Raw genomic sequence first — 26,141 nt, forward strand, 5'->3', positions numbered from 1 at the left:
AAGTAGATGCGGGTCTATGTGCCACAGACACAATGAATAAAATGCAAATGTATACTCCAACAGATGACTCAAAGCATTAAACAAATACCATTAAAGACATTTAATTAATGGTTGCATTTTTCCTCCTCCACTTCCCCTCATTCCAACGCTGGGAATCCAGAGTCTCTCCACTGCAACATGCCCATGGAGACACACCTGTACATCAGGTCTCACATCCCAGAATGTGGTTTACTGTGAGGCCTTCACTAATGTGTGCCTCAACCAAGCATTTGCCAGAAGCGAGCCCCTTGGATTCCCCCATCCTAAGACCCCAGAGCTGATAGCATTAGCAATATTTTAAATACAGGGACAACTGACAAACTGGAGGAGAAAAACAACTTTCACAAATACAAAAAAAAAAATTAAAATAAAAGAGTTAAAGCAGTGAACGTCTGTCTCTTTGGATAACCCATTCCAATAATTTTGTAGTTACTAGTATTTTGATATCTTTACAAATCTATAAAATGGTCGTTTTACATGCAGGCACAATTTAAACATGAAAATCTACTGACAAAGTTCATATTTTTCAGGTACAAAAGAAATGTCTAACAGTGCAATCCTTAAACATATAATTATACAACGAAATCCAAAGAGCATATATTCATAGCGGGGGGGGGGGGGGGGGGGGGGCACTATAAATTGGTATCATACACCTCTAACTTCTCACTCAGGAATTCTTCTACGCTATCGGTGTTCCACTTGAGAATGCTGAGTTCTTCGGCAATGTTCCCGTTATCGTCCAAAAGCTTCAGTATAGGGTCTGCACCTCTTACATACTGCAACCAAACACAGAAAGCACCATCAGAACTACCGCATGAAACTCCTGCACAATCACATCAACACCGAAACACTGTCATATTTTAACATTTGGGTGAAGTGTGGTTTCTATGGTTTCTATAGTGACAAAGAGATAATTTTCAAAACAGCTAGGTTATTTGCATTCTAATGTTATACAAAGAAAGAGAGAGAGAAACCTCCCTTTCTACGTACAGCATTTGATGCTCAATGAATTCACTGTACAAAACATGCAATAGTATCCACAAATAATGTGTACCTTAATTTGAAGGCCCTTGAACATCTTCGGCTTGTCAGACCTGACAAAAGCTACGGAGAGAAAACAAGGTTAACTCACTATCACAGGTCTAATGAATAAGTCAGTTGGATACACTGTTCCATTGTTACACAAAAGTCTCTAAACGAAGAGAAAAAAAAGGCTTGGAAAACATTCTTCGATAATCAAGTTAAGGAGGACCCATTAATGGGCCCGAGTGTACATCTGCCCCAAACAGCACCATATGGCCCTGTGTTCTAACACTCAAACGTGTCGACAGATGCAGGCTGCAATAACAGCCCAGAAAACTGACACTAACACGAACACTGACGCTTATGCATGTCACAAGCCGGGTGGCCACACAAGAATGCCACACCACTCACCTTGGACTTGAGGGAACCTCCCCAATTTTCATCCACACACTTCCAAGATGGCCCCAGGGTGAAGCTATGGAGGGGACAGTACATTGTTAAGGGTACACGCAGATGGCCAGGGTATCGCTCAGAAACACTAGACGAAAAACGCAGTGTGAAAACAATGGACAGAATCTCCAGGCCGTCCTCAGAGGCCACAAGGTATGTGTGTGTGTGTACTAGGCCACATCATGGCCAATGGGAGGGGTATTAGAATGTTGTACAATGTATGCTGATATCTATCAATCCAATCTCTAAATCATATAACGAGTGTGCTTAAGGGCCCCGAATGCATTGTTAATAATGGTGCATTACCCACTATCCTCGTCAATGAAACAAATTGATTGACTAATTTCTGGAGCGGTGAACCTCAGCAAGAAACAAAATTGTGGCCAGCCAAAATGTACAGTTTTAGTAAAAAAAAAAAAAAAAAAGCCAACTTCCATACTATACGTTTTTACACCCTGTGACGCCCTGATATTTCTGGCCAGTCTGATTCATAAAAGCAGTACACTGTCTGTTCCTCTGGGCCATTAAACTGCGAGCTCCTGTATATGGAAGGACTCTAATGGATGGCAGCTTTGTGGCCTGCTGGTAATCAAGACTCCACACCAATACACAATAACTTAGAGGAAATTGGAGTGTCACGCTGTTACAAACAAATTAAATTACACCAGCGAGCTTTCTCTCCCTTAAGCCATTGCAACTAATTACATTTTCTCATTTTTTTTTCTCCACTACAGATTGCATGGGAGGAAGACCAAATTTTGTTGATTATGGTGGGAATATAGATAAAGGCTTGATTGTGGGAGGGTTATTGCAACCTCTGTGGCAAAAACCAGACTTCCATCCAACCATGGAGATGAATATTCAGACACAACAGAAGGTCATAACCCAGCCAATGAAAACAGGATACACAGGTATAATTCCCAACATTTTGACTGAATTGTTTCATTCAACAGGGTCAGATGTGTCCAGGAAATGTATTAAGTGAAAAAGGGCGGATATAATACCATTAAAATAAAACTAACATTGGAGAAATGCAATGACTATGTTCTGCAGTACTCCCACTATGACTCAGCATTTAATTAAGGCTACAGATTAAATGAATTACAATGAACTTTACAGAGTGATACAAGGTGATGACCTTCATAACAAACGGCGCTTGTTGTTCCAGAGACATTATGATCTATGCTCATGTGTTTGACAAATACTATAATTATCCAAAATAATCTCCTCATGGAGACAAGCCACATGCTATCTGCAAACTGTTGGCTGAAACAGTTCCAAGACCAAGGCGGAAACAAATGTGGTTAAATACAACATTTTGTGACAAATCCATCGGTAAGTGTTGGGAGTTTTTCTGGAAAGACACTCTCCTGGTGTGAGTTACACTCTGCCTTGGGCATGAAATGTTCTTTACATGAAAAATAAGAGCCACAAACGTACATATTAACTGTTTGTGACACATGGGTGTAGCGCTCTTTCTATATGACATACAAGCTGCAAATGTGTATACTTTGGTAAAAGATGGGTCGTGTATATACTTCGGTAATGTTATATACTACAAGACAAAGGTAATAATCAAGACGTGAAATGAACTGTGCTGCTGCTCAAACTCTTCTTGATAAGCTTGCTATCCTAGGTTGTGTTGCTAGGATACTGTAGAACTCCAGGGGCTGTGTTAAATCAAGCAGAAATTAGAGGTTTTGCACACCACCATTTCAAGTTTTTTAAATACATTTTTGAAGTTTGATGGATACTTTGGCGTTAACTGCGTGAACACAAACATAAGCTAGCTAGTTATAACACTGGAACAGTTTTCTTTGCCCTGCTGGCCAAAGACTGGGCTTTGTTCATGAAGTACTGGAATAAAAGGGAAATGCTTCTGACCGACCAGTTGAAATATGGCAAGGTACCCTTTCAACATGGCAGGTGCGTTTTAAAATTGTCACCCATTGCTTCAAGTCACACTCATATAACAAGAGAATATGCTCCTCAATGTCTGTCAAGAACATACAACAAAGCTTTTACTGAAATGTATTGTTCAGTAAAAACTGCTGTGCAATGTCACAAACCTTTATGCTAACTGAACGCACCCCTGCAGTACCACAATTCTGTTAACAGCACGGCAAGATAAGCTATCTAAATAATGTTAAAAGAGGCAGTGCTCAACGGGCAGAGTTGGTGAGTAACTGATTACACTGCCAGTAAAAATATTGTAATGACAATACAAAACATTTTGAAAAACATGACTCCTTTGAAATACAGGAAGCATGTGTGCATGAAGAATGTATGACACCTTGTGTTTGATCAGTTTCTCACACTGAAGTATTGCAAGAATCTGTTGTCTCAAAAACATATCACCTTTGTTTTACAGTCCAAAGTTACACACTTGAATGTTGACCAATCAGCCTTAACACGCAAATGCAGGCATGCGTATGAAACGGACAATAAATATGCTGTTGCTGACAGTACGGCTTCCTCTCTGACAGTTCGTTGCTTTCTTTACTCCATTATACTCATCCCTTCCCAACTCTACCCCAGGCGCTGAGCTGAGGTCAACTAACGATCCGGGTACACGGGCGCTAGTGAAACGGATGTCAACCAGCATATCTTTCTCCCTGACACTTTTCTCAGCTCCACACTGGGCACAAACCCTGGTCCTCTGCGTTGCAACACGTGACCACCTTCCTTGACAACGTTCCAACCATTTGAGCTACTCAAAATGTACCAATTGTATAGCCCCATCTGAAATCCTACAGGACTGGAAAGCTCATTTTAAATAGTGGCAACTAGCTAAACATTACCTGTTAATGGCCTTTCTCAATCTCACCCCGCTTGTTTAATGGTTCCGAATGTCTGGTCAACAAACAGTTAACCTGTGGTCGGCCATAGTCAAACCTTCACAACACTGAAGGCTCTGAATGACATAATTTCAGCTTCAGACAACCAGCATTATTGTGTGGCTTTATTGATTTTGCTTAAGTCTTTGTTACAGACAACCATTGTGTCCAAATTGATAAACTCAGCAACCTAAAGTTCTTAAAGAACTGTGTGGTTTGTAGACATCATAATAGACCTATAAACTTATTTATTTTTTTATTTTTTTTTAAGAATTGCTCTTTTCTGGCTTGTATTTTTTTTGTTTGTTGACAAACTGGGATATGTGTGTCGCCCTCTACTGACTTCTAAAATCTTAATTTGCTACCCTGGAGGATAAAATGCGATGCTCCCAGTTTTGTTTAACTCTGAGTAACAATTCAGTACACCCATTCTCCACCATTGATGAATGTTCTTAACTTCATTATGGGGCACTGAAGGAAAGAACATGATCAGAGCGGTTTAAAAAAAATAAACTACCTAAAGTCTTACCTTCCTGGTCTCCATCTGGGCCTCCTGTTGGCAGCATTGTCTGCAGACAGGTTGGATCTGGCTCAGGCTGAACTCCCCTAGTAAGTCACAGGAGCTACACAGGAGGTTGCTGGAGAAGCCCAGTTCCCTGCATGCCTCTGAGGACAAGTCGGCTCCATATGCCGAAAGCTGAACAGCAGAGAATGGAGGGGCATTTGATTAAAAACATTTAGGTCCAAACGTGCATTTACAATCAGGCAACAGTGTCAACAGTTAGGTGGTCAGTATTGGCCGGAGTATTCAGAACAGATCTGTGGAGTGACGGAATACAGAACTGAAACCTATAGCACAATACCTGAGATGCCTTCCTGCAATTTTAAACTGGTTACCGACAGAAATACAATAATGAAAGCATTTTTGTCATACCCATGGCTTTTGGCCAAATTAGCTTACAGGGCTCTAACTACCCAGTTTATAATAGAGATCACATGTTCCATCCCCTCGATGGCTTGGGAAATTAAATGGCCTCTCAAGCTTTCACATAGGACACTGACAACATTAGACTTCATTGACAAAACAAACAATAAATAGGTTACCAAAAAAAACCTGTGGTAAACTTAGGGAAATGTATTGATAAGTCACCTTGTCCTATAAATATTTACACAGTTCTGAAACTGTTGAGGTGGTGTAAACAGTACACCCTGTTGGCATGGCAACATTGAACCATTTCTTTTGCGCAGGTGAACGCAATCTGCTGGCACACTTCTAAACTTTTGGGAGGAAATGTATCGATGCATCCAGTGCCGCCAAGTAGCGCCACAGACTGTCAGGGATGCCAAATGTTGTCGGGAGTGCATACAGACACGCGGGGGCCACACAAATTACCGAGTCACATTATGAGTTGCCGTGATGAAATTCACTGATGTCAACTGTTTGATTTTCGGAGTGAGTTTGAATCCAACCCCTTAATTGGTTGGTAGTTTTGGTTTCCATTGACCGTTGTTACATAGTTTTATTCTCAACGAATTCCACAATGTACAATAAAGATTTTTTTATATATTGCGTTCATCGAGACCCAACGTTCGATTTAAGTGTTCCCTTAATTTTTTTGAGCAGTGTATTTCAGTCAATGAGGAGAACTACGTGTAATTTTACTTCCTGAACCACAATCTCGGAAAGGGGAGCACATAACCATTTTAGTACTCTCGTTCATTTATCTTCACAAACTTATTTAATATTTCGGCTCGTCCAGCAATAATAATAAAATGTAATATTTTACAGCGTTGTCTCGATGCGATTGGCTCTTTGCCTTGTCACCAGTCATTTAAATGATTGTGAGCAGTTTCAGCATATTTGCATGCACTGTGTGTGTATGTAAATATAGTATGTGCGTGTTAACGTTTACTATTTATCCCAAGAGACAGAAATCAGTTGAATCAAAAAGACCTTGCTGTTGAAACTGAACAAACTTTACTAACCGATGCGATTTGCATAAGCCACGTCATTCGCTACGTTATCGGTTGCGAATGTTGCAACAAAAGAATACATCGATATACATAATTTGACATCCATTACCCGCAGAAAAAAATACCAACAATTCGCCAAGTTTATACCGCTGTCGTACCGGATTTTTATTCAGGAACCTACCGTTTGTATGAGAGAAAGAAGCCATAGCAAATAAACCTCTCCCGACATTTTGCGTTGTAAACGGAAGGAAATTGATGAGTGAGGACCCGTTAAAATGTAAGTAGTACTGCCAAGTGCCTGACATCCTGTATGTTGTAAAACTCACGTTTTGGTTTATTCGTTTTTATTCAACAACGTTTCAATTAAATATTCACAAGAATAATATCAGATTATTGTCTATGGTTAGTTTCAAAGTGATATTTCCTTGTTCTTCGTTTTTTTTCATATGGATAAAATGTAGGCACCTTACACATTTCTTCTTTGATTGGTCTCTCAAATATACACTTTATTTGCAAGCGGAGACTGCCCTCTATAGGTAAATTCAAGAACTGATTAAAATGTATCCAATGGTGTTTCAACAGACTTGACTGTTGACGAATGAAAAGCCTATTCAGTTTAGTGGACCGCTGGTTCCACCAATAGCGTTTTCGTAACTAATAAATCCTCCGACGAAGATAGGCATGCGGATTGAACTGAACTGGACAGAGCTACGGAGGAAGAATCGCGAAGACCGTAGAATACAAGCTCGTTTCTGTTGACACCCTTGGGGAAACATCTCAACGGCATTGAGGTTTCGTGCAGTTCTCTTTAATGAGATTACTACATTGTCTTATGGAACAAATCATTTGGATCGGAGTGTGTCCCCTACTGAAGAAGTAGATATTTAAATACAGGACAATAACAATTCCAATGCACAGGGCCAGGCATAGACACTCGCTCTGTAATTGACTATTACATTGCCTTTTTAAATTGTGATTCTCTAAAAATGGAATGACCTGTTCTCACTGGCTTGTTTGATGGGGCTACTAAGGATGATGATGCCGCCCAAGTTTCAGCTTCTGGCGCTGTTGGCATTCGCAGTGGCCATGTTCTTCTTGGAGAACCAAATCCAGAAGCTGGAGGAGTCTCGGGGAAAACTAGGTAAGACTGCAGTCTCTTCATCCTGCTACACGCAGCAGGTAATAAAACATGGATGAGTCTGCAAGATCCAGCGGGGTTTTAATTATTGCTAAAGCATCATGTCAGCCTGGTTGCCAATTTGGGGTTGAGTTGTGACAACATCATTCTCTCCCCGTGGGAAGTGACAAGCTGGCATTTTGAGGGCAGAGTGCATGTCCGGTCGGTGTAACACAATTGCAGTCAAGTTATGTTGAGTATATATATATTTTTTAACGTATGGCTGGCAAGATCACGTGCAAAAAAGTGCGACCTGTGGCACTGTTTTTATGGATTAATCAATGGCGTTGGAAAGGATCAAAACCACAATGTATCATGGGTAAAATGTGAACCACTGGCTGATCTACAAATAATAAAGAGTAGTTATTTATGATGCAGGTGATTTGTAGAGAGACCAGTTAGCAGTCGTATCCCGTTTTGTTCCTTTCCTACGCGGCTGTTGATAGTGTATAGTCGTCAGGCTCAGCGGGTAACGATTAAGGTGGACAACGAGGCAACTGGGCAAGCACTGGGGGGGGCCTGTGGCTGTGGAGTACGGAGACGTACAAGTTCACAAAAGGTCCAGATGGGCTTCAGACAAGGTGACTGCAATTGCTGTGTGCGTGCCGAGAGAGAGGCCTTTGAATTCCGCCGTGGTGGCCCATTGGGATTATGTAAACTGTGTATCAGCCCATTCAGTGTACATTTTGTGTATTCAGTATTATTGGCAACCTCCATATTAATGGTATAATTGAAATGGAATTGATCATTGCAATATGTTTTCTTCCTTGGTTTTCACTGCAACCTTTTGATTTAAACAATGATCTGCTCACAAACTGCGATTGTAGTGGTTTGTTAGGGTAGTCCGTTAAACAATGTAGGGATGTTATCTGATTGTTACAGGTAGACAACAAAATAAATTACAGGAACAACACAAAACATATCTAAATGCTTCTGGAGTAAAAACAACACAAATTGCAGAAGCAAGATTTAATGGGAACTGTGTTACCCAACAAACTCTAACCCTAAGAATTTGTTGACATGGTAATATGTCTTGATGCCTTGACGAGTAAATGTCTCTGTACACTGGAGCCATGAATTATGTGCTACATAGTCAAATAGTTCTGAGGTGAGGCAGGCCCATATGAGAGACACCCTTGACTGTCCAACCAGGTGCTGATGTACTTCTCCTATCTGAGAAAGAGAAAGCAAGTTCTATACTGGCCAAGCTGACTTTGGCAGTTTATTTATATATTAATTTGAATATATTGCTCTCTTTAGGGCTGCACAATCAATCAAAATTACAATATTTATGTGAAGTATTCTTAATGCAAGAGCATGCAATATTAGCAGCTATGTGTAACTGTTTTTTTAAATATCATTTTCTGCTTCCAACAAACACCAAACACTACCCTGCATTTCCTTCTCCTCACTGTTATCAATATACATGTGAATGCTGTTCAATTAGAACAAAACCAGCCAACCAGTTGTTCACAAATTGACTGCAATCAGTCCATGACTTCAATGGTCTTGTAGTGTCATCTGTGTTATTTGGCGGCAGGATGTTTTGCCTCCTGCCACACCTTAATTATAAACACAAATTAGTTCTTAATTGATTTGTCGGGTGAAACTAATCTCTATCCCAAACACTTCCACCCAAATGCGCTGAATCTCTGGTTGGTCATTAAATGTGATAATACATTGTTACTACAGAAACTACCTAGCTATTTAAAGGAACATTGCATTTCGTGTAGTGGGCTACCAAATAATTAGCTTTTCATTTGTAGTATGATGAAGTGGCTCAGGCTGGACTGAATGTAATGGACTCCAGCCATTAACTCCAAAGTATAATGACATTATGAAACATTAGGAATACCACTCCAAATGCCATTTGAAGTCACATTTTGCAGTATTTTGACTGCTAAAATCAACAGAGAACATACTTTGCTCCATAAGGTCTCCCTCACTAAGGCCAACTTCGAAAAGTTGTCATGCCACGCTTGAATGCGCTAGCCTGCAGACAAGGTTAAGATGTAACAGACGTGAGGTTCTTTAGCGTCAGCTCATGGGGAGGCTAATGGTATGCTTTCCTCTTGGGTTGTAATTCTAGAGGGGAGTCAGGCTGTGCTCACTAGGAGCTGCATAAATAGAAACTTTGTTTATAAACCTGTCACCTTGTGGCCCTTGTAACTAAGCAGCTATCTACGTCCAACCACCAAACCAGACATGGGGTGGTCCAAAGCTCACATCAACATGCGCAATGCCAAGCGTCGGCTGGAGTGGTGTAAAGCATGCTGCCACTCGACGCGCGAGCAGTGGAAATGTGCTCTCTGGAGTGGAGAATCACACTTCACGATCTGGCAGTCTGATGGACGAATATGGGTGTGGCAGATGCCAGGAGAACGCTACCTACTGGAATGCATGGTGCCTACGGTAAAGTTTGGTACCACGCGCACAAAGCAGGATCCATGAAGACATGGTGGCCTGCACAGCCCTCCATGTTCATGCCCATGGTTGTGGAATGGGATGTCCAGCAAGCTCATATGGGTATAATGGTCAGGTGTCTACATACTTTTTGCCATATGGTGTGTGTGTGTGTGTGTGTGTGTGTGTGTGTGTGTGTGTGTGTTTGAGAGAAACATCAACAAGGTGTCGTCTTTTTTAAGAAATTCTCACGGGGCTCTTTAATGCAAAGAAGGATGGATGCTGTGAGGATCATGAATTTTTTTGGAGTGGGGGGGGGCTCCTTGATGTAGGAAGGCCTCCTGCTCAAAATTAATTCCCGTGCTGCAACTTGTATACCAGTTAGACTGGGATTTATTCCACTGCCGTGCCGGGCCGCAGCCCTCTTACTGCTGAGTGCCCTGGACCTTGCCATCCCCAGACCCACAACAACCGTAAGAGTAGGCTACTGTTTCATGTGATTGATAGTACTCTAGCTAACACCTACCTCTTGAAGTTGACCTGAGTCACATGGGTTGTGTCAGCCAGGCTAAACAGCCTCTGGCTCTGAAAAGTCAATCTGAGTGCAGTGCTACATCATCGCTGATCTGCTGACGTGGGCAAGTTCCTATAGTTCACGTCTTGGACATCTGAAGGCAACAATTGTAATGATGAATCTGGCCGTTATAAAATGTCAAGATCTTGATACTCTATTGGGCGTGCCTAACAAGACCTTATTGTACATTTTTGAAAAGCGAGAACACGTTTGTCATCATGAGGCATTGTGTGTAGATTAACGGCAACCGTTTGTTTCTTGTCATTACAAGTTAATTCTATCACACACACAAAACGTGGAGTGAGTTAGTCTGAATACATCACTGCAATATCAAATGTACGGGGGGGGGTGTATTATCCGGCCTCTTCACTCCATGGAAACACTAACAGAGCTGCAGGAAAACAGCACTAGGCAGGGCAGGACTGAGTGGCACTATCAGTGTCCCAGCCACGGAGGAATTAAAGAGGGTTGTCAGTCAATGTCAGCCAGCTAGCTTGTGTCCCTTCACCGTTACCAGGTTCACATCGGTGGATCACCGGGTTTCTCCTGTACTCTCATTTTCTCCACCTTTTTTATTTAAAAAAACAAATAAATAATCTGGAGTACTCCGATTCCCTTTGAACTCCTACTGAACCCACGGAGCCCATTTATAGCTTCCACAGGATTGAAGACTTCAGGCATTCACGGTCAATTGGCTTTTGCTTTCACTACAGAGCAGCTACTGTACTCATCTAGGGTCAGTGTCTACGTGGTCATCCGGCCCCTGAGACGTGCCATTTGAGGGCCTGGCGGATTGTGTGCCACAGTGGAATTGCCGGTGTCGAGAATGGATTTGGAATGACCGCGGATGGCAGTGAGTTGAGCAGGTGCAGTATGGCCCTGATTGGTTAATTCATGGCGTCTGCTCGCGCGTCAGTGAAGATTGTCTTGCCGTTCGGTTACATTTCAGTGTACACTTGCGAGTGGATGACTGACAGGCTAATCAGTGTCGTAAACTGTTTGGCACCCCTGGGGTGTAATTGAGACTACTTTCCTTGCGCCACAGCGTTCCCTGGTCGTTTTTCCTAGAGGTTTGACGAACGATGCAGTGTTTGGGGTTAAGCATGCGTGAAAGCAGCTGTCGTTTATTCGTGGCGGGCGACTACTGCTTTATAACACTTCTAAACATCCTTCTCAGAGACCCTGTTGAAAATTAGCTTCTATAGATTGACGCTGTCATCATAAATGATAATATTATTACTTTTCATCAGTGTCCTTTCATTGCTGGTCGATGACCATAAACAACCACTTCATCTGGAGTCTGGGAAGCTACCGCAGTGCCACATGATAATCCCCTGTGGCAAAACAGCCTTTGGATGAAAGTCTAACATTTGGGAAAGACCTATCTGCCGCTTCAGAGCTGCAAGTTGTATCAAAGGCGTGGGGAAGTGGGGGGGGGGGGGGGTAGAAGATTTAATTTTCATCTCAACACAGAAATTTTAAACCCCTGGCTGCTCACATCATAAGCCTTAACAAAAGGGAGGGAGAAATGCGTTCCTGCAGCGTTTTACAACCATCTTTGTCTGAGATTAGCTGCGCATATGGCAGTCTGGATGAACTCTTCCGCTTTGCTCCTTCAGCCAGTCGCCACTAGCTTGTATAACCACAAAGTCATAAGCTACTTCCTTTATACCAATGATATACAGTACATGGTATGAATTTTTTGCTGCAGTTGATAGATATGTTTGCCAATTTTTCTTGAATTTAAGAAATTGAGTGGCTAGTAGAATACATCTACCAATCATACAAAAGTCAATATCAGCACTTAAAGTAGTTGTAATATTGTGAGACAAAAACCAATATCAATTTAGGTGCTAATAAGGTACAGTGTCATATTCTGCTTGGTAAGAATATATCATTTCTTGCTGAAATCTGTTTATCAGTGACAATGCAATATGTTAGATTTAGCTGACATTTTAAGCCCAGCTTGCACAAAACACCTGGAAGTGTTTTTCTTTCAGTTTTTTTGCAGGAATGTAGCAACGCTGAAACGGAGACAGTGAGAATAGTACAGTTTTGCTTCATGATAGTTGGAGCAGAAATCATATTAATGTGATTGTGCTATCTGAAGATTGAGTAAATGTAAACTAAACGTATACCTTTCATGATGATATCAATAAATAAGTGTTCTAGGCATGTATTACCGAATAGTTTTACAATTGTTATCAAATGTGTTGGTATGTTATCCCCCATTTCCGGATTTCAGACATGGAATCATGGTGAAAGAATTTAATATATTTTATCCACTAATTTAAGAACGTGAGCTTTCACCAAATTGCTAGGAGTTTTATTAGTTTTTTGATGGATGGATTATCCCCTTAAACCTAACATTGACCATGCTATTAACATCATAATCTTAACCTTAAATTAATTGTCCAGCTTCCAGATTCTATGAAGTATGACAATCATTTACAATTTGACTGAAGTATTTTTCTCTCCAAACTGATTTAATTACCTTTTACTGAAAAATCTGTTTTTCTGTGTAGGAATGGTGTGGTTGTACCGCAACAAATGGTGTGTATCAGACATGAAATATTAATTTGAATACGCTGTTCAATGTACTGCTTATTGGCCTGCTCAAACCTCTCTAGAATGCTGATTGGCCATTTAAAACCCTTCAGGAGGATAACCGCGTTCTCCTCAGCATTTGTCAAAAGTTTATTGGAGAGTCTTTCAATTATTTCTCCCTTTTTTAATTAGACTTTGGCAAGTACAGTAAAAGAATGTGCTGTTTTTAAAGTGGCATTTTCATAAGGCATTTATTTTAAATGTCCAACCGAGAAGCACAGTATATATTTAGGTTTTGGTTGTGGCTGTGGAATCTTGACTTGGTTGCTACAGAATAGTAGAAACCTCCTTTACATTGCATGTAAAGACAGCATCATATTGCTGCTGAATCCTGGCTTTCAACTCATGTGGCACAGTGCATTTTGTAATGTGGCTCTTAGGAGTTTCTCGGCCGTGCTTTGCCACAGATTTTCTCTTACTTTATAATGCACTGAGTACTAGCAGTTTGGCACGGTGCGTGGAGACTCTGGGGACCGCCTCTTACTATAGAAGTGTAGTGTCACAGAAAGGCCAGTTGAAACACTCAAATGTTCTTGTTCATGAATGATCATTATCAATTCGTGAGTAGCTGCTTTAGTTCATGTAGCCTAGTTGAACCAGCTCTGGATTTGCTCTTTATTTTTCCTGTGTTGTTTCACTTCACGACTGTTAGTGCAGTGTTTGGTTTACCCAGGCTAATGTCATTGAGGACTGTTATTTAGAGCCACTTCTGACCCTGGCGGTACATTTTTGGTGGCCATTTTGTTCCACCTGTCCTCAGTTACCATGACAGCCGATAATGGCTAAGATCTTGTGCTCACAAGGCACGTTTGTTATTGTTGCAAATGGGTTCCCTGTTGTTTCCACTGTAGTGGTTTGGGACATAAATTGTCCACAGACTTCTCAGCTATCCCATGAATAGCTGCCCTCCATGGGATAAATGAGTATAAAGTCTCCTGTCTATCCAATGTTAACACTGATGGGCAGAGAATCAGACGTGTTGTTGTACAGTATTTCTTTGCATTTCTTTTTCTGTAATTCAAATCAAAAAGTGACACCTTCAAATATTCTAGATTCATTACACATGAAGTGAAACATTTGAATGTTTCAAGCTTCATTATGGAAGCTCATGGAAATCAAAAGTCCAGTAACACCATATTATATATTTTTTTTTACAATACAGAAATGTCAACCTGAGAAGAGCTCTTATCAGCTAATTAACTCCCTGAGCCTTCAATATCTTAGTCTGGTTCAGTACACAAAAGCAAAATCAGGGTGAAGACTGCTGACTTGACAGTTGTCCAAAAGATACTCATTGACACCCTCTATGAGGAGTGCAAGCCACAGAAGGACATTGATGAAAGGGCTGGCTGTTCACAGGGTGCTGTATCACAGCATATTCATGGAAAGTTGACTGGAAGTGAAAAGTGTGGTAGGAAAAGGTGCACAAGCAACAGGTATGACCAGTGCCTTGAGAGGATTGTCAAGCAAAGCCGATTGAAGAACTTTGGGGAGCTTCACAAGAAGTGGACTGAGGCTGGAGTCAGTGAATCAAGAACCACCACACACACACGTGTCCAGGAAATGGGCTACAAGTGTCACATTCCTAGTGTCAAGCCACTCCTGAACCAGAGACAACGTCAGAAGCGTCTTACCAGGAGAAAAATAACTGGACTGTTGCTCAGTGGTCCAAAGTCCTCTCGTCAGATGAATTTTGCATTGAATTTGGAAATCAAGGTTAAAGTCTGGAGGAAGAGTGGAGAGGCACATAATCCAAGTTGCTTGAAGTCCAGTGTGAAGTTTCCACAGTCTGTGATGATTTGGGGTGCCATGTCATCTGCTGGTGTTGGTCCACTCTGTTTTATCAAGTCTAGAGTCAATGCAGCCATCTACCAGGAGATTTCAGAGCACTTCATGCTTCCATCTGCTGACAAACTTTATGGAGATGCTGATTTCCTTAGTGTCAATGTGACTGGTAACTGGTTTGCTTCCCATGGCATTACTGTGTTTGATTGGCCAGCCAACTCGCCTGACCTGAACCCCATGGAGAATCTATGGGGTATTGTCAAGAGGAAAATGAGACATCAGACCCAACAACACAGATGAGCTTAAAGCCACAATCAAAGAAATCTGGGCTTCCATAACACCTCAGCAGCGCCACAGGCTGATTGCCTCAATGCCACGTCGCATTGCTGCTGTAATTCAGTGAAGGCTGGCCCGTGTAGTCCAATCCAACAGACGAGCTACTGTAACTCAAATGTAATGCCGGTACTGATAGAAAGTTGTCAGAACACAGAGTATCGCAGTTTGTTGTGTATTGAATTAAACAGAAACACATTTACGCTGACCATCTGAGGAACTGGTCTGAACCATCCTGTACAACAGTTCTGAACTCTGATTTAGATAATCCTAACACTTCAGCTACCCCGCAAAATTGCTTTGCAGTGGCCATCAGTGCTGTGACCAGGTGACATTCAACCTGTATCTCCTGAAACCGACCATAAGCACAAAACAATTTTAATTATTTCAATTCACAAGGTGAACAAATGGACACGCCCATCGAGAGTCAAACCTCAGCGAGTCCTAAATTTCGACAAAGGCTATCAAAGGCTGATGAAAGCGCATGATGCCAACGGTTGTAGTGTAGCATACCTGCAGGGCAGACCAAAGGATCGGCTAAAACGAAGACTAGACCATCAGATCATTGACACCATTCTTACAGACCGGTTATGTTCATGGCCAGCAGGCTGAACGTCCTCCATTGGGAACCTCGTGTTGCCTCTGCACTAAGGCTCCAGTCAGGCCCATCGTAGGACCCTTTTCACCAAACAACATCCTTCCTTAAAACGGACCGCAGTGTGTTGCGTGTTCGTCCTTCCCTCCAATTGACAAAGGCCATGTTTTGTCCGCTGACAATAATTTTTTTTTTTTCTCTCGCTTTGCAGGACAATTGAGGCTTGTGTACTCTCCCATGAGGAAAATGAGCTACTTCACAAGATATGTCACCCTCGAGAAATTGGCTACTTCCATGTACCAGATTTGTTTAGGCATGGGACAATGTGATCACTTGGTTACTCAGGTTCCACCGTACCTCTGATGCCAGTGAAGCATCTATACTTTCTGGAGCCAGGCGTTACTAGCCACCCGAGTGTCCTTTCCAATTTTCCGCCTTGTCTCGTCACCTGGCTTGAACCCAGCCATCTCTCTCCCAGCTGTCTGGACCTCATCTGCCGGGCCAGACGTGAATAAGAGCTTTCATGGTCCATCAATGCAACAGTTGTCTCCCAGCCAGGAAAATCCCCCTGAGCCACGGTCATCTGTCCTAAAATGGGCACTTCAAGGAAATAAGTTGTTACTCATGGTGCCTTGGTTCTTTATTTGCGAACATTGGAAGATATTAACGAGGTGTCTGCATCTTGTTTGAGTCTTTAGTACCATACCGCCGCTAATGGCATTTTTCAAACTCAAACACTGTAACAGTGAAAAGGAAGTCCATTGCTCCTTATGCTGGAAATTGGAAACAGATTATGCCTCTGCCCTCTTTCCTTAACCAATCACACCCTTCTATTACCAGCTGGCTGTGTAACTCCCGTAAGTAAATAATGCAGGGTGCACTGTGGGAATTGAGTGTCATTGCCCTAATTGCCCCTCAAGAAAATACAGAACAAGGCACGACGCAGAACACATCAAAGCTTATTCTACTGTAAAAAACAAAAAACAACAACAACAACAAAGAAAACCTTTTTTTGTCAGGAACATATATCTCCTTCCTGTCATACTCCATTGATTTTGCAATCCAGCGCCACTGAAGCAGAACCGTACAAGGCGTCTTCCGCTCAGGCAGCCGATAGCCAATCTCTATTACCGCCGGTTTGGGGGCTAACCTGCTCTGCGATGAAGCGCTGCAGAGTATGATGGATTTATGAGCTTCCTGGAGAGAGGCTTATCCTATCCCCTGTTTTTATTATGCCATCAGATCTTGTCAGAGGGCCATAATACATGACAAACTGTCACATTCATGGATTTCCAGCTGAATATGAATGATGATTGGAAATGAACAATATTAATCAAGCATGAAATTGTTTTAGAATATATGACTGTCTTGACCAGCATCTTGGATTGTATTAAGAATAATAGGCTTTGGCTGAGTTGATATAGTGTTTATAACTAATGCTGCCATTGGTCATAATTAGCTGGAGATGCTTTGTGGAATCAACTGAATGGGAGCACCCTGGCCAGAGTGATTGAATGATAAAATCTGTCCATTAATTAAATCACTACAAGAGTTGATTACTAGCGAAAGTGTGTTGGCGCCCTTTACACTATATAGTGTATTTGTTTTAACTGAGTTTGCTCAATAGAATACAGCACATTGTTACCTCCTGCTAGTTAATTGTTGGCAATGAGCTCCAGGGCCGTAACTTGTGGGGCCCTGCCTAAGTTCAGCTTATTGCTTTTGAAAGCTCGGGAGAGCAGCTGATTCTGTTGGTACATTGTAATAGAATCTCCAATGTCAGGTCCTAAATGGCCTGTGAAATCATTTATCAGGATCTAAAATGGATCCTAAGTCTGCGCTGCTACTGTGAGAGCCTTTTTGCACACTGGAATTACATGTGAACGGTTCCGTTAAAGCACTTTGTAACGGCGCTTTTCTGAAGTGCTGCGTGTGGATGGATGTGTCACTTAGTTGAACTTCGCTATCGTAATCGTGGCGTCAGACCGACACAGACTGCCACCTGTCACAACCCAGTATAGCGGCTTTCACCAGTTGCTAGCGCAGTTGCTTAGCGCTAGCTTTGATCGGTGGGAGAGCAGCAGCTGCCTGGGAGGGCTGCGGCGGGGCGGGTGGGGGTGGATGGAAGAGGGTGCTTTGAGATGGAGGATGATCACAGATGACATGTTAATTACTCCACTGTACCAGCTGCTTGGATGCCAGCGTGTCTCTGTGGCTAGGCATGGCGGGGCTTGGCAGGGCCCTGCGGTCAAGCTACTAGTAAGTGCTGAAGTGAAACTGAGATAGATTTTTTTTAACCTGCGGTAGGAAACCCAAACGGAAGCAGCTTGGGCTTTGTGGGCCAACCATGGTTGTCTGTTTCTTCCTGATTCGTCAAGGAGCTGGGTGTATGGGTCAGACAGAAATGTGATTTACAAAGTGGACCTGGTTCTCTATACCATTCCTGCATTTTATAACTTTTTGTGCAACAAGTAGAAGTTAGAAATATTTACAGATGGGTCTTTTAGCTGTTTGGTGTTTCAATACAAAGGTCAACCTGGGCATCTAACAATAAAACAAATAATTTCTAAATCTAAACCAGGTTCTTTATCATTAAAGTCCGTGTTTTTAGTGCAGACTATTTTACCAGTGTATGTATACTGTGGGGAACTGCATGAATATTGGCCAATGCAGGGACTGGGACAGGCATTGTAATATCCATAACATTTTAAAGTGGTTATTTGACCATGCTACAGATCTATAAATGAAGTTAACTGTTGTACCTAAGCATAATGTACAATATCAGGTTTTCCCATTCTAATGTTTGTGTACAAAGAACATACATTGAAGTGTGAACCTGGTTCAAACTGTAATTCTAATACAAGTTTTGCACTGATATATCGTTCAGCAATCGGTGTCAGGCGATTATATGCAGAAAATGTAATAATCATATTGGACGACTGACGATTTTATTTCATAACGATTGTGGTTTCATCTGAATAGGCGTCCAATATGCTCAGATCTTGTTTAAAATAAATAGAGCCTATGTTTCTTTGCTCAAGGCATGGGTCTTATTGTTTTATAGTAAAAAAAAAATTCTCTGGCCTAATTTTCATTAAGTGGAAGTTTCACACAGAAAGGGATTTATGGAACTGAACAGATGTTAATATAGCGTAGTTTACATTTTGGATATCTGTTACAAATTATACAGACAAATCAAATAGAAACACGTAGTATGAATACGCCTCAATGTAATTAATTATTTTGCAGCTGTATGTTCTCCTACAACAATCGTCCCAAAGCTGGATCTAGTTGCCTAACCAGAAATCCAGTTTGCTTTTGCAGAATTGATTTGAGCTAAATCAACAAATTCTCCGCATATTAACATGCAACAAAAAACGCACAAACAGAAGCTGCAGTGAAGGAAGGAGAGTTAAAAAAAAATATGTGCTATTTGTTTCAGTTGACATTCCAGTCTGTGCTTTAATAAAATCAACAATCAAAATAAATTATCCAATTTAAGGTCCAGCATGTTCCAACATAACAACTCTCACCAGACTCTGGTCCTGTGTGGTGGACAGAATACCAACCAGGAATGCAAGAGCCCAGTGGGTAACTGTGATCCAGCTGTCCAGGCCACAGCCTCCGGTGCTGCTTTGTCTTTCACCACTCTCCTGTCCAATAAAGCATAAAATGCCTGAATATATATCTTTAAAAAAATCCATGACTCTGTGTTTAAATGTATTGGCAGCTGCCCTAAGAAAGCCTTATGGATACAAATCTCACTGTGTCTGTTGCCTTACACTTTCTTAAGTTTAGCAGCATCATAGTAAAGTGCGTCTTGTATATGCAGGCAAAGAAACTGGTTTGGCTAAAGCTTTTAATTTGTCCAGTTAAGTAACATTCAACCATAACTATGAAAAGGATACAGCCCCGCTATCAAAATGTGTAACGAATGTCAGCTAGGTCTTTAAATATTTCTCCCCTTTCTCTTGGCAGAGCGGGCCATCGCCAGGCATGAGGTTCGTGAGATCGAGCAGCGACACACACAGGATGGTCTGCGGGAGCGCGAGGCCCCGCTGGCGGCCGACAGCGAGGACGTGGTGATCATCTATAACCGTGTGCCCAAAACGGCCAGCACCTCCTTCACCAACATTGCCTATGACCTGTGTGGCAAAAACCACTACCATGTTCTGCACATAAACACCACCAAGAACAATCCGGTCATGTCCATGCAGGACCAGGTCAGTGTTGGGTTTACTCATTTTGAGTACATTCGTTTGTTTTGTTTCTTCTCTCAAGAGATTACGGGGTTTCATTCGTTCAAGGTCATTGGTCAATGTACTTATTCGTGCAAACATTTAGAAATTGTGTTCATAGATTTTTGGCCCGCCAAAAATGATGATTCTGGCCGCCAAAAAATGTTGTTCCTAGAAGTTCTGCTGTTAAAGAATAGTGCCTCCCCAACTCTAATGGTTTAAATGGCACTGCTGCTGGACTGTTGATGTAGCGCTGTGGTCTAACCTCATAGTGGAAAGAAATGTGTATTTTGTATTCATTGTGTTGTCTGTCTGCTTAGGTGCGGTTTGTGAAGAACGTGACAGAGTGGAGGGCAATGAAGCCGGCCTTCTACCACGGTCATGTCTCCTTCCTGGACTTCACTAAGTGAGTGCTGCAAAACACTTCTTGCCACATGCACTTCTTATTGCTGTCTCCCCCTTGTGGTCTTGTGGAATACATTAGTAGTAAATCACTGTTGTGCAACATTCAGAATGACTTTCGCTGAAAGAAAGGCCGCCCTCTAATAAAAGCAACATTACTTTAAATCATTTGAAGTGGTCATGGCAGGTTGACACAATCTGTCCTAGTGTCCAGACAGATTCTCTTTTTGTGATGTTTATTAGGTCACCTTTAGGTCATCTTTTTAGATGTAAAATCATTATAGGGTCTCTCTATGCTCTAAGTTGTTAGACAATCTACCGTAACAATCCCAGATAAACATGTTGCATATTCAAAGGTCATCTGAGATTATAAGGGGATCAGCGGCTACCTCACTTATGCTGTATATTCCTGTACCCAGGTTTGGCGTCAGGAAGAAGCCCATCTACATCAACGTCATCCGGGACCCCATCGAGCGTCTGGTGTCATACTACTACTTCCTGCGTTTTGGGGATGATTACCGGCCCGGCCTTAGACGCCGAAAACAGGGGGATAAGAAGGTTGCTGCCCACAGTCTTACATGTTCTTTTGTGCCAAGTAGTGTATTAGTAGTTATCTAATGGTGTGAAGTGTTGTTTATTGTATATGAAAAGGTCGTAGCTGCCTATACTTAAGATACAATCAGGGATTGTTTTTTTCCTGGAGAACAAATGCAGATTCCCAGATTTGAAATGTTTCCACTGCAGACAAGATACAATTTGTGAAGCAGTATTACGCACCAGGTACAACCTTGTTTCCAAGGACATTGGGCCGCTGCGTAAAATGCAAATAAAAACAGAATGCAATGGTGTGCAAATCATTTAGCCCTGTATTTAATTGAAAATGCAACATATCAAATGCTGAAACTGAGAAATGTTACTGTTGCCCATTTTGAATTTGATGCCAGCGACACGTTTCAAACAAGTCGGGGCAGGGGCATGTTTGCCAATGTGTTGCATCACCTCTTGTTTTGTCTTTTGTTGCCTCTGTTCCAACGTTCCAAAATGTGTTGGCATCAATTTCAAATTGGGCTTTTTTTTTTTTCTTTTCAGGAAACCGCTAAATGTCTCAGTTTCAATGTCGTATTTGTAACATTTCCTGTTAAATTTATTTATGTTGTACGCAGCATCACAACTTTTGGAAAAAGGGCTGTGTTTGAACAGTGGAACGTTTCTGTAGGTAGTGCTGTCTTTGATTTGTCATTGTTGTGTTTCAGACCTTTGATGAGTGTGTGATGGCAGGAGGCTCAGATTGCGCCCCGGAAAAGCTCTGGCTGCAGATCCCCTTCTTCTGTGGTCAGTACTCAGAGTGCTGGTATGTACCCCGCCATGCGTTACGCCCACACCGGCCTGTAAACCCAGGTGACACATTTTAAGGCTTTACGGTCAGCAACAGACAAGAGAAATGTAAATATCTTCAACATCCAGCTTCCATTACTCATACTATAGCATGCCTTTACAGCTTCCATTACTCCATTACTCATACTATAGCATGCCTTTACAGCTTCCATTACTCATACTATAGCATGCCTTTACAGTTTCCATTACTAATACTATAGCATGCCTTTACAGCTTCCATTACTCATACTATAGCATGCCTTTACAGCTTCCAGTACTCCATTACTCATACTATAGCATGCCTTTACAGTTTCCATTACTCATACTATAGCATGCCTTTACAGCTTCCATTACTCATACTATAGCATGCCTTTACAGCTTCCATTACTCATACTATAGCATGCCTTTACAGTTTCCATTACTCATACTATAGCATGCTTTTACAGCTTCCATTACTCTATTACTCATACTATAGCATGCCTTTACAGCGTCCATTACTCATACTATAGCATGCCTTTACAGCTTCCATTACTCATACTATAGCATGCCTTTACAGTTTCCATTACTCATACTATAGCATGCCTTTACAGTTTCCATTACTCATACTATAGCATGCCTTTACAGTTTCCATTACTCATACTATAGCATGCCTTTACAGTTTCCATTACTCATACTATAGCATGCTTTTACAGCTTCCATTACTCTATTACTCATACTATAGCATGCCTTTACAGCGTCCATTACTCATACTATAGCATGCCTTTACAGCTTCCATTACTCATACTATAGCATGCCTTTACGGTTTCCATTACTCTATTACTCATACTATAGCATGCCTTTACAGCTTCCATTACTCATACTATAGCATGCCTTTACAGCTTCCATTACTCCATTACTCATACTATAGCATGCCTTTGCAGCTTCCATTACTCATACTATACCATGCCTTTACAGCGTCCATTACTCATACTATACCATGCCTTTACAGCTTCCATTACTCATACTATAGTATTCCTTTCTATTCTGGAGGCCATGATATGCTTTTATATATTGATCTGTATCCTTGCCCCATCCCTTCTGCTCCCCCCCTTCCTCTAGCTCATCGGTTTGGAGTGCGAGTAGACTCTTAGCTGAATTGAACCACAGCGTATTGATTTGCCGTGGTTTACCATAGTAGCTTTAAATATGGTGTACTTAAATTCAGCTCTGAGCTGCCAGTGTAACTGATGGGAAAAGTCTCCTAAACATGAATCTGAACCTTTTATGAATATGCCTTACAAAGGATGTGATTTAGTGACACGCCCACCTGTGTCTTAGGAACGTGGGCAGCCATTGGGCCCTGGAGCAGGCCAAGTTCAACCTGGTCAATGAGTACCTGTTGGTTGGGGTGACCGAGGAGCTGGAGGACTTCGTTATGATGCTGGAGGCGGCGCTGCCGCGGTTCTTCAGGGGTGCCACAGAGCTCTACAAAACAGGTACACGGCCTAAGGTTCAGGGCATCACGCCGTGAGGGGTTCTCCACAACCCTGAGGCCAAGACGGAATTGCCAATCCCACGTTGAGGCTGTGTCATCTTGTTGGCTAATCCCAGGAATGTAGCCTTGGTAACTACGGTGGATATGATTATTCTGTGCCTATTAGAATGTGTTAAAGCATTCAGGTTGCAAACAAAACCGCTGAAGAAATCTGCAATTTGACGTGTGTCTTTACTTTTGCACGCAAGTGTTACTGATTCGGTTTCTCTGCTTTTCGTAGGTAAGAAATCTCACCTGAGGAAGACGAGCGAGAAGAAGCCACCCACCAAGGAGTCCATCGCCAAGCTGCAGCAGTCAGCCATCTGGAAGATGGAGAATGAGTTCTACGAGTTTGCCCTGGAGCAGTTCCAGTTCATCCGGGCGCACGCCGTTCGGGAGAAAGACGGGGAACTCTACCTGCTGGCTCAGAACTTCTTCTATGAGAAGATCTACCCCAAAAACTAGCAAACGGCCCTGGAGGACAGACTGTTCACCGCACCATAGTCACATGCACTGGGGGAGAGCAGAGGAGATGTTTGGGATCGTCACTGTGTCTGTGGACCCGCCTCAGTTGGACCTTTTTCAGGTGTTAGTCAGCAGTTCCTGATTGTTGTGCACGGCTCACTGGCTCCTCCTCCTCCGTCTCCATAGTAGCCCGACAGAACAAGGAAGCTGCATCCTGGCGAGAGAGTGCAGATAGGTCATGTTCCCACCGGCATCCCAGGTCCGGATCTCTTCTCCTTCCACAGGAAAGGTCAGAGGAGTCCCACAGCAGGAGACCGGTCCACTTGGCAGCTGCCTGTGTACTGCTCTTCTGGTCACATGATTTGTATTTTACGTCACGGTTTTTATCGGCCGTGTTCTGTTGGATTGCGCTTTCGTTGTATTTTTATTCTTCTTTACTATCATCATCTAAGGGAAGACTTTTATACGTAAAGGGGGGGGTGTCATTTTTGTATTTAAAGGACTTAACCGTCATTAGTACCTTTAAAAGTTGACTACTGTGTTATCTTGGAGTTTACCTATATAGACTGAAGACATTTTTACAAAATCGGTGTCCTGTGACCTCTACAGCCTGGGGTGAAAGAAACACCCTGTTCATGACTGTGGTACTACTCTGTGTTTTATACTGTACTCCATTAGTTGTGTTCAGACTATTTGACCAGTTGGATTACTGCTAGGAATGTGAAGTGTTTACACATCATGTAATAAACTATGAAAGAAGACGGGCGACCTACGATTCTGCTGCTGTATGTTGTACTAATATCATTACATCTGGATCTAACTATTTCGTGTATAGGGAGCGTTTCATTTTTTTAGTAAGACACATTCACACTGCCTTCAGAAGTTTTTCAGCCCCCAATATTAATTCCGCATTATGTTGTCTCAAAAGCCTTGAGCACCATGTAAAATCTAAAGAAAAATTCAAAATATTCATGTAAGAAAAATATTAAAACATTGTCATATTAAAATATTCATACCGTTTTGTAATTGCAAGACTAAATTCACCCAGTTGCAATATATTACCTCAACTTCTTTGAACGAATCTGACGATAAATACTGTTTCCAGCAGATGGCAGAGGCTTTTATAAGACAATCAAAGTGACTCCAGTGAGCATTCTAGGCAATTCAGGGATGTGATTATGGAGGATGTTTTGGGGAAGGGCACAGAACCATTAAAAAGACATTGAACATCCCTCTGAACTTCGTGCACAACGTTGTACAGATGTTTAAAAAGTAACAAATCACCACCATACTGCCTGGATCAGGTCACCCATTGAAATGTAGTGGCAGAATAAGAAGGGGCTTGTTGGGGGATTTACTGTGAGGCCAGATGTGACTGAGTTACAGATGTCGGCGATGGACGATGATGTTCTTTTATATTGACAATCGAGGCATTTGGGCCTTAATGGGAGTGGTGTGAAAGAAGCCCTTGATGGAGGGCGGGGGGGGGGACGTGCCTTCAAACAATAGGTAGAATGTCACCCTGAAGACTGCAGTTATGAGGCAGAATGTTACGCATATGACACTGCAGTTAAGGGGCAGAACCTCTTGTGGTCAGAGACCAAAGTGGAAATTATGGTCTGAAGTTGAAGTGTTTTTTGTTGTGCAAATCAAACACTGTTTACCAACCAGGAAAACTGGGAACATCGTGTTAAAGGCATGCTTTTCTACGGAAGGGACAGGCAGTATTGAATGGACTGATGGAGGGGGGGGTGAATTACACAAAATACTGAGAAATACAGGATTAAAAAAAACCTTCCACCCCGTTCCAAAAGAAAATTGATGATCATCTGGAGAACGATCAAAGCACTCGGCCATAGCAACATAAGTGGTTTAAAATGGAGAAGAGCGATGTCACCGAGTTCCCCAGTCAGAGTCCTGACCTTAATTCCATGTGGAATCTGTGGTGAGAGTTCAGAACCACTCTCCATCCCTATTTCCCAACTAACTTGACTCAGCTTGAGTAATCGAGGGATGGGGAACTATTTCTCCATCTTGGTGTGTACGATTAATAATAGTGATAGAGACTTATCTAGGAAGACTTTGGACTGTAATACAGTATCTCACAAAAGTGAGTACGCCCCTCAAAATAACACCACAGCCATTAATGTCTAAACCGCTGGCAACAAAAGTGAGTACACCCCTAAGTGAAAATGTCCAAATTGCGCCCAATTAGCTATTTTCCCTCCCCGGTGTCTGGTGACTCATTAGTGTTACAAGGTCTCAGGTGTGAATGGGGAGCAGGTGTGTTAAATTTGGTGGTATCGCTCTCACACTCCCTCATACTGGTCACTGGAAGTTCAACATGGCACC

The 26,141-nt window shown here is 42.1% G+C and overlaps 2 protein-coding genes across 5 annotated transcripts; one reads left to right on the forward strand and one right to left on the reverse strand.

The window, feature by feature from the left end:
- Positions 1–85: 85 nt before the first annotated feature.
- Positions 86–6,595, reverse strand: selenof (selenoprotein F). Its single transcript, XM_010893420.3, has 5 exons — positions 6,505–6,595; positions 4,879–5,046; positions 1,474–1,537; positions 1,094–1,143; positions 86–815 (listed from the first exon to the last, which is right to left on the reverse strand). The coding sequence occupies exons 1-5, from the start codon at positions 6,550–6,552 to the stop codon at positions 672–674; spliced, it is 474 nt and encodes a 157-aa protein (XP_010891722.2). The 5' UTR covers positions 6,553–6,595; the 3' UTR covers positions 86–671.
- hs2st1a (heparan sulfate 2-O-sulfotransferase 1a) lies at positions 6,513–24,550 on the forward strand. 4 transcript variants are annotated; one of them, XM_010893392.3, is made up of 8 exons: positions 6,513–6,600; positions 7,355–7,464; positions 19,776–20,020; positions 20,356–20,441; positions 20,857–20,995; positions 21,691–21,788; positions 23,129–23,286; positions 23,566–24,550. In XM_010893392.3, coding segments are annotated over exons 1-8 (1,062 nt in total). In that variant the 5' UTR covers positions 6,513–6,598; the 3' UTR covers positions 23,790–24,550. The 4 variants fall into 4 exon arrangements, with proteins under 4 accessions (XP_010891694.1, XP_010891685.1, XP_010891702.1 ...); XM_010893400.4 differs by lacking the exon at positions 6,513–6,600 and adding an exon at positions 6,994–7,114; XM_010893383.3 differs by lacking the exon at positions 6,513–6,600 and having other exon boundaries at positions 6,993–7,464.
- Positions 24,551–26,141: the final 1,591 nt, after the last annotated feature.

Source organism: Esox lucius, chromosome 3, assembly GCF_011004845.1.
Source record: "Esox lucius isolate fEsoLuc1 chromosome 3, fEsoLuc1.pri, whole genome shotgun sequence".
In the NCBI taxonomy this organism is placed as follows: Eukaryota; Metazoa; Chordata; class Actinopteri; order Esociformes; family Esocidae; genus Esox; species Esox lucius.

Excerpts from the sequence above, each read along its gene's own strand:
- hs2st1a (XM_010893383.3), top strand. The coding sequence starts at position 7,341 with ATGGGGCTACTAAGGATGATGATGCCGCCCAAGTTTCAGCTTCTGGCG. Across the intron at positions 7,465-19,775 it reads GGAGTCTCGGGGAAAACTAG|AGCGGGCCATCGCCAGGCAT; the intron begins GTAAGACTGCAG and ends TTCTCTTGGCAG. Across the intron at positions 20,021-20,355 it reads TCATGTCCATGCAGGACCAG|GTGCGGTTTGTGAAGAACGT; the intron begins GTCAGTGTTGGG and ends CTGTCTGCTTAG.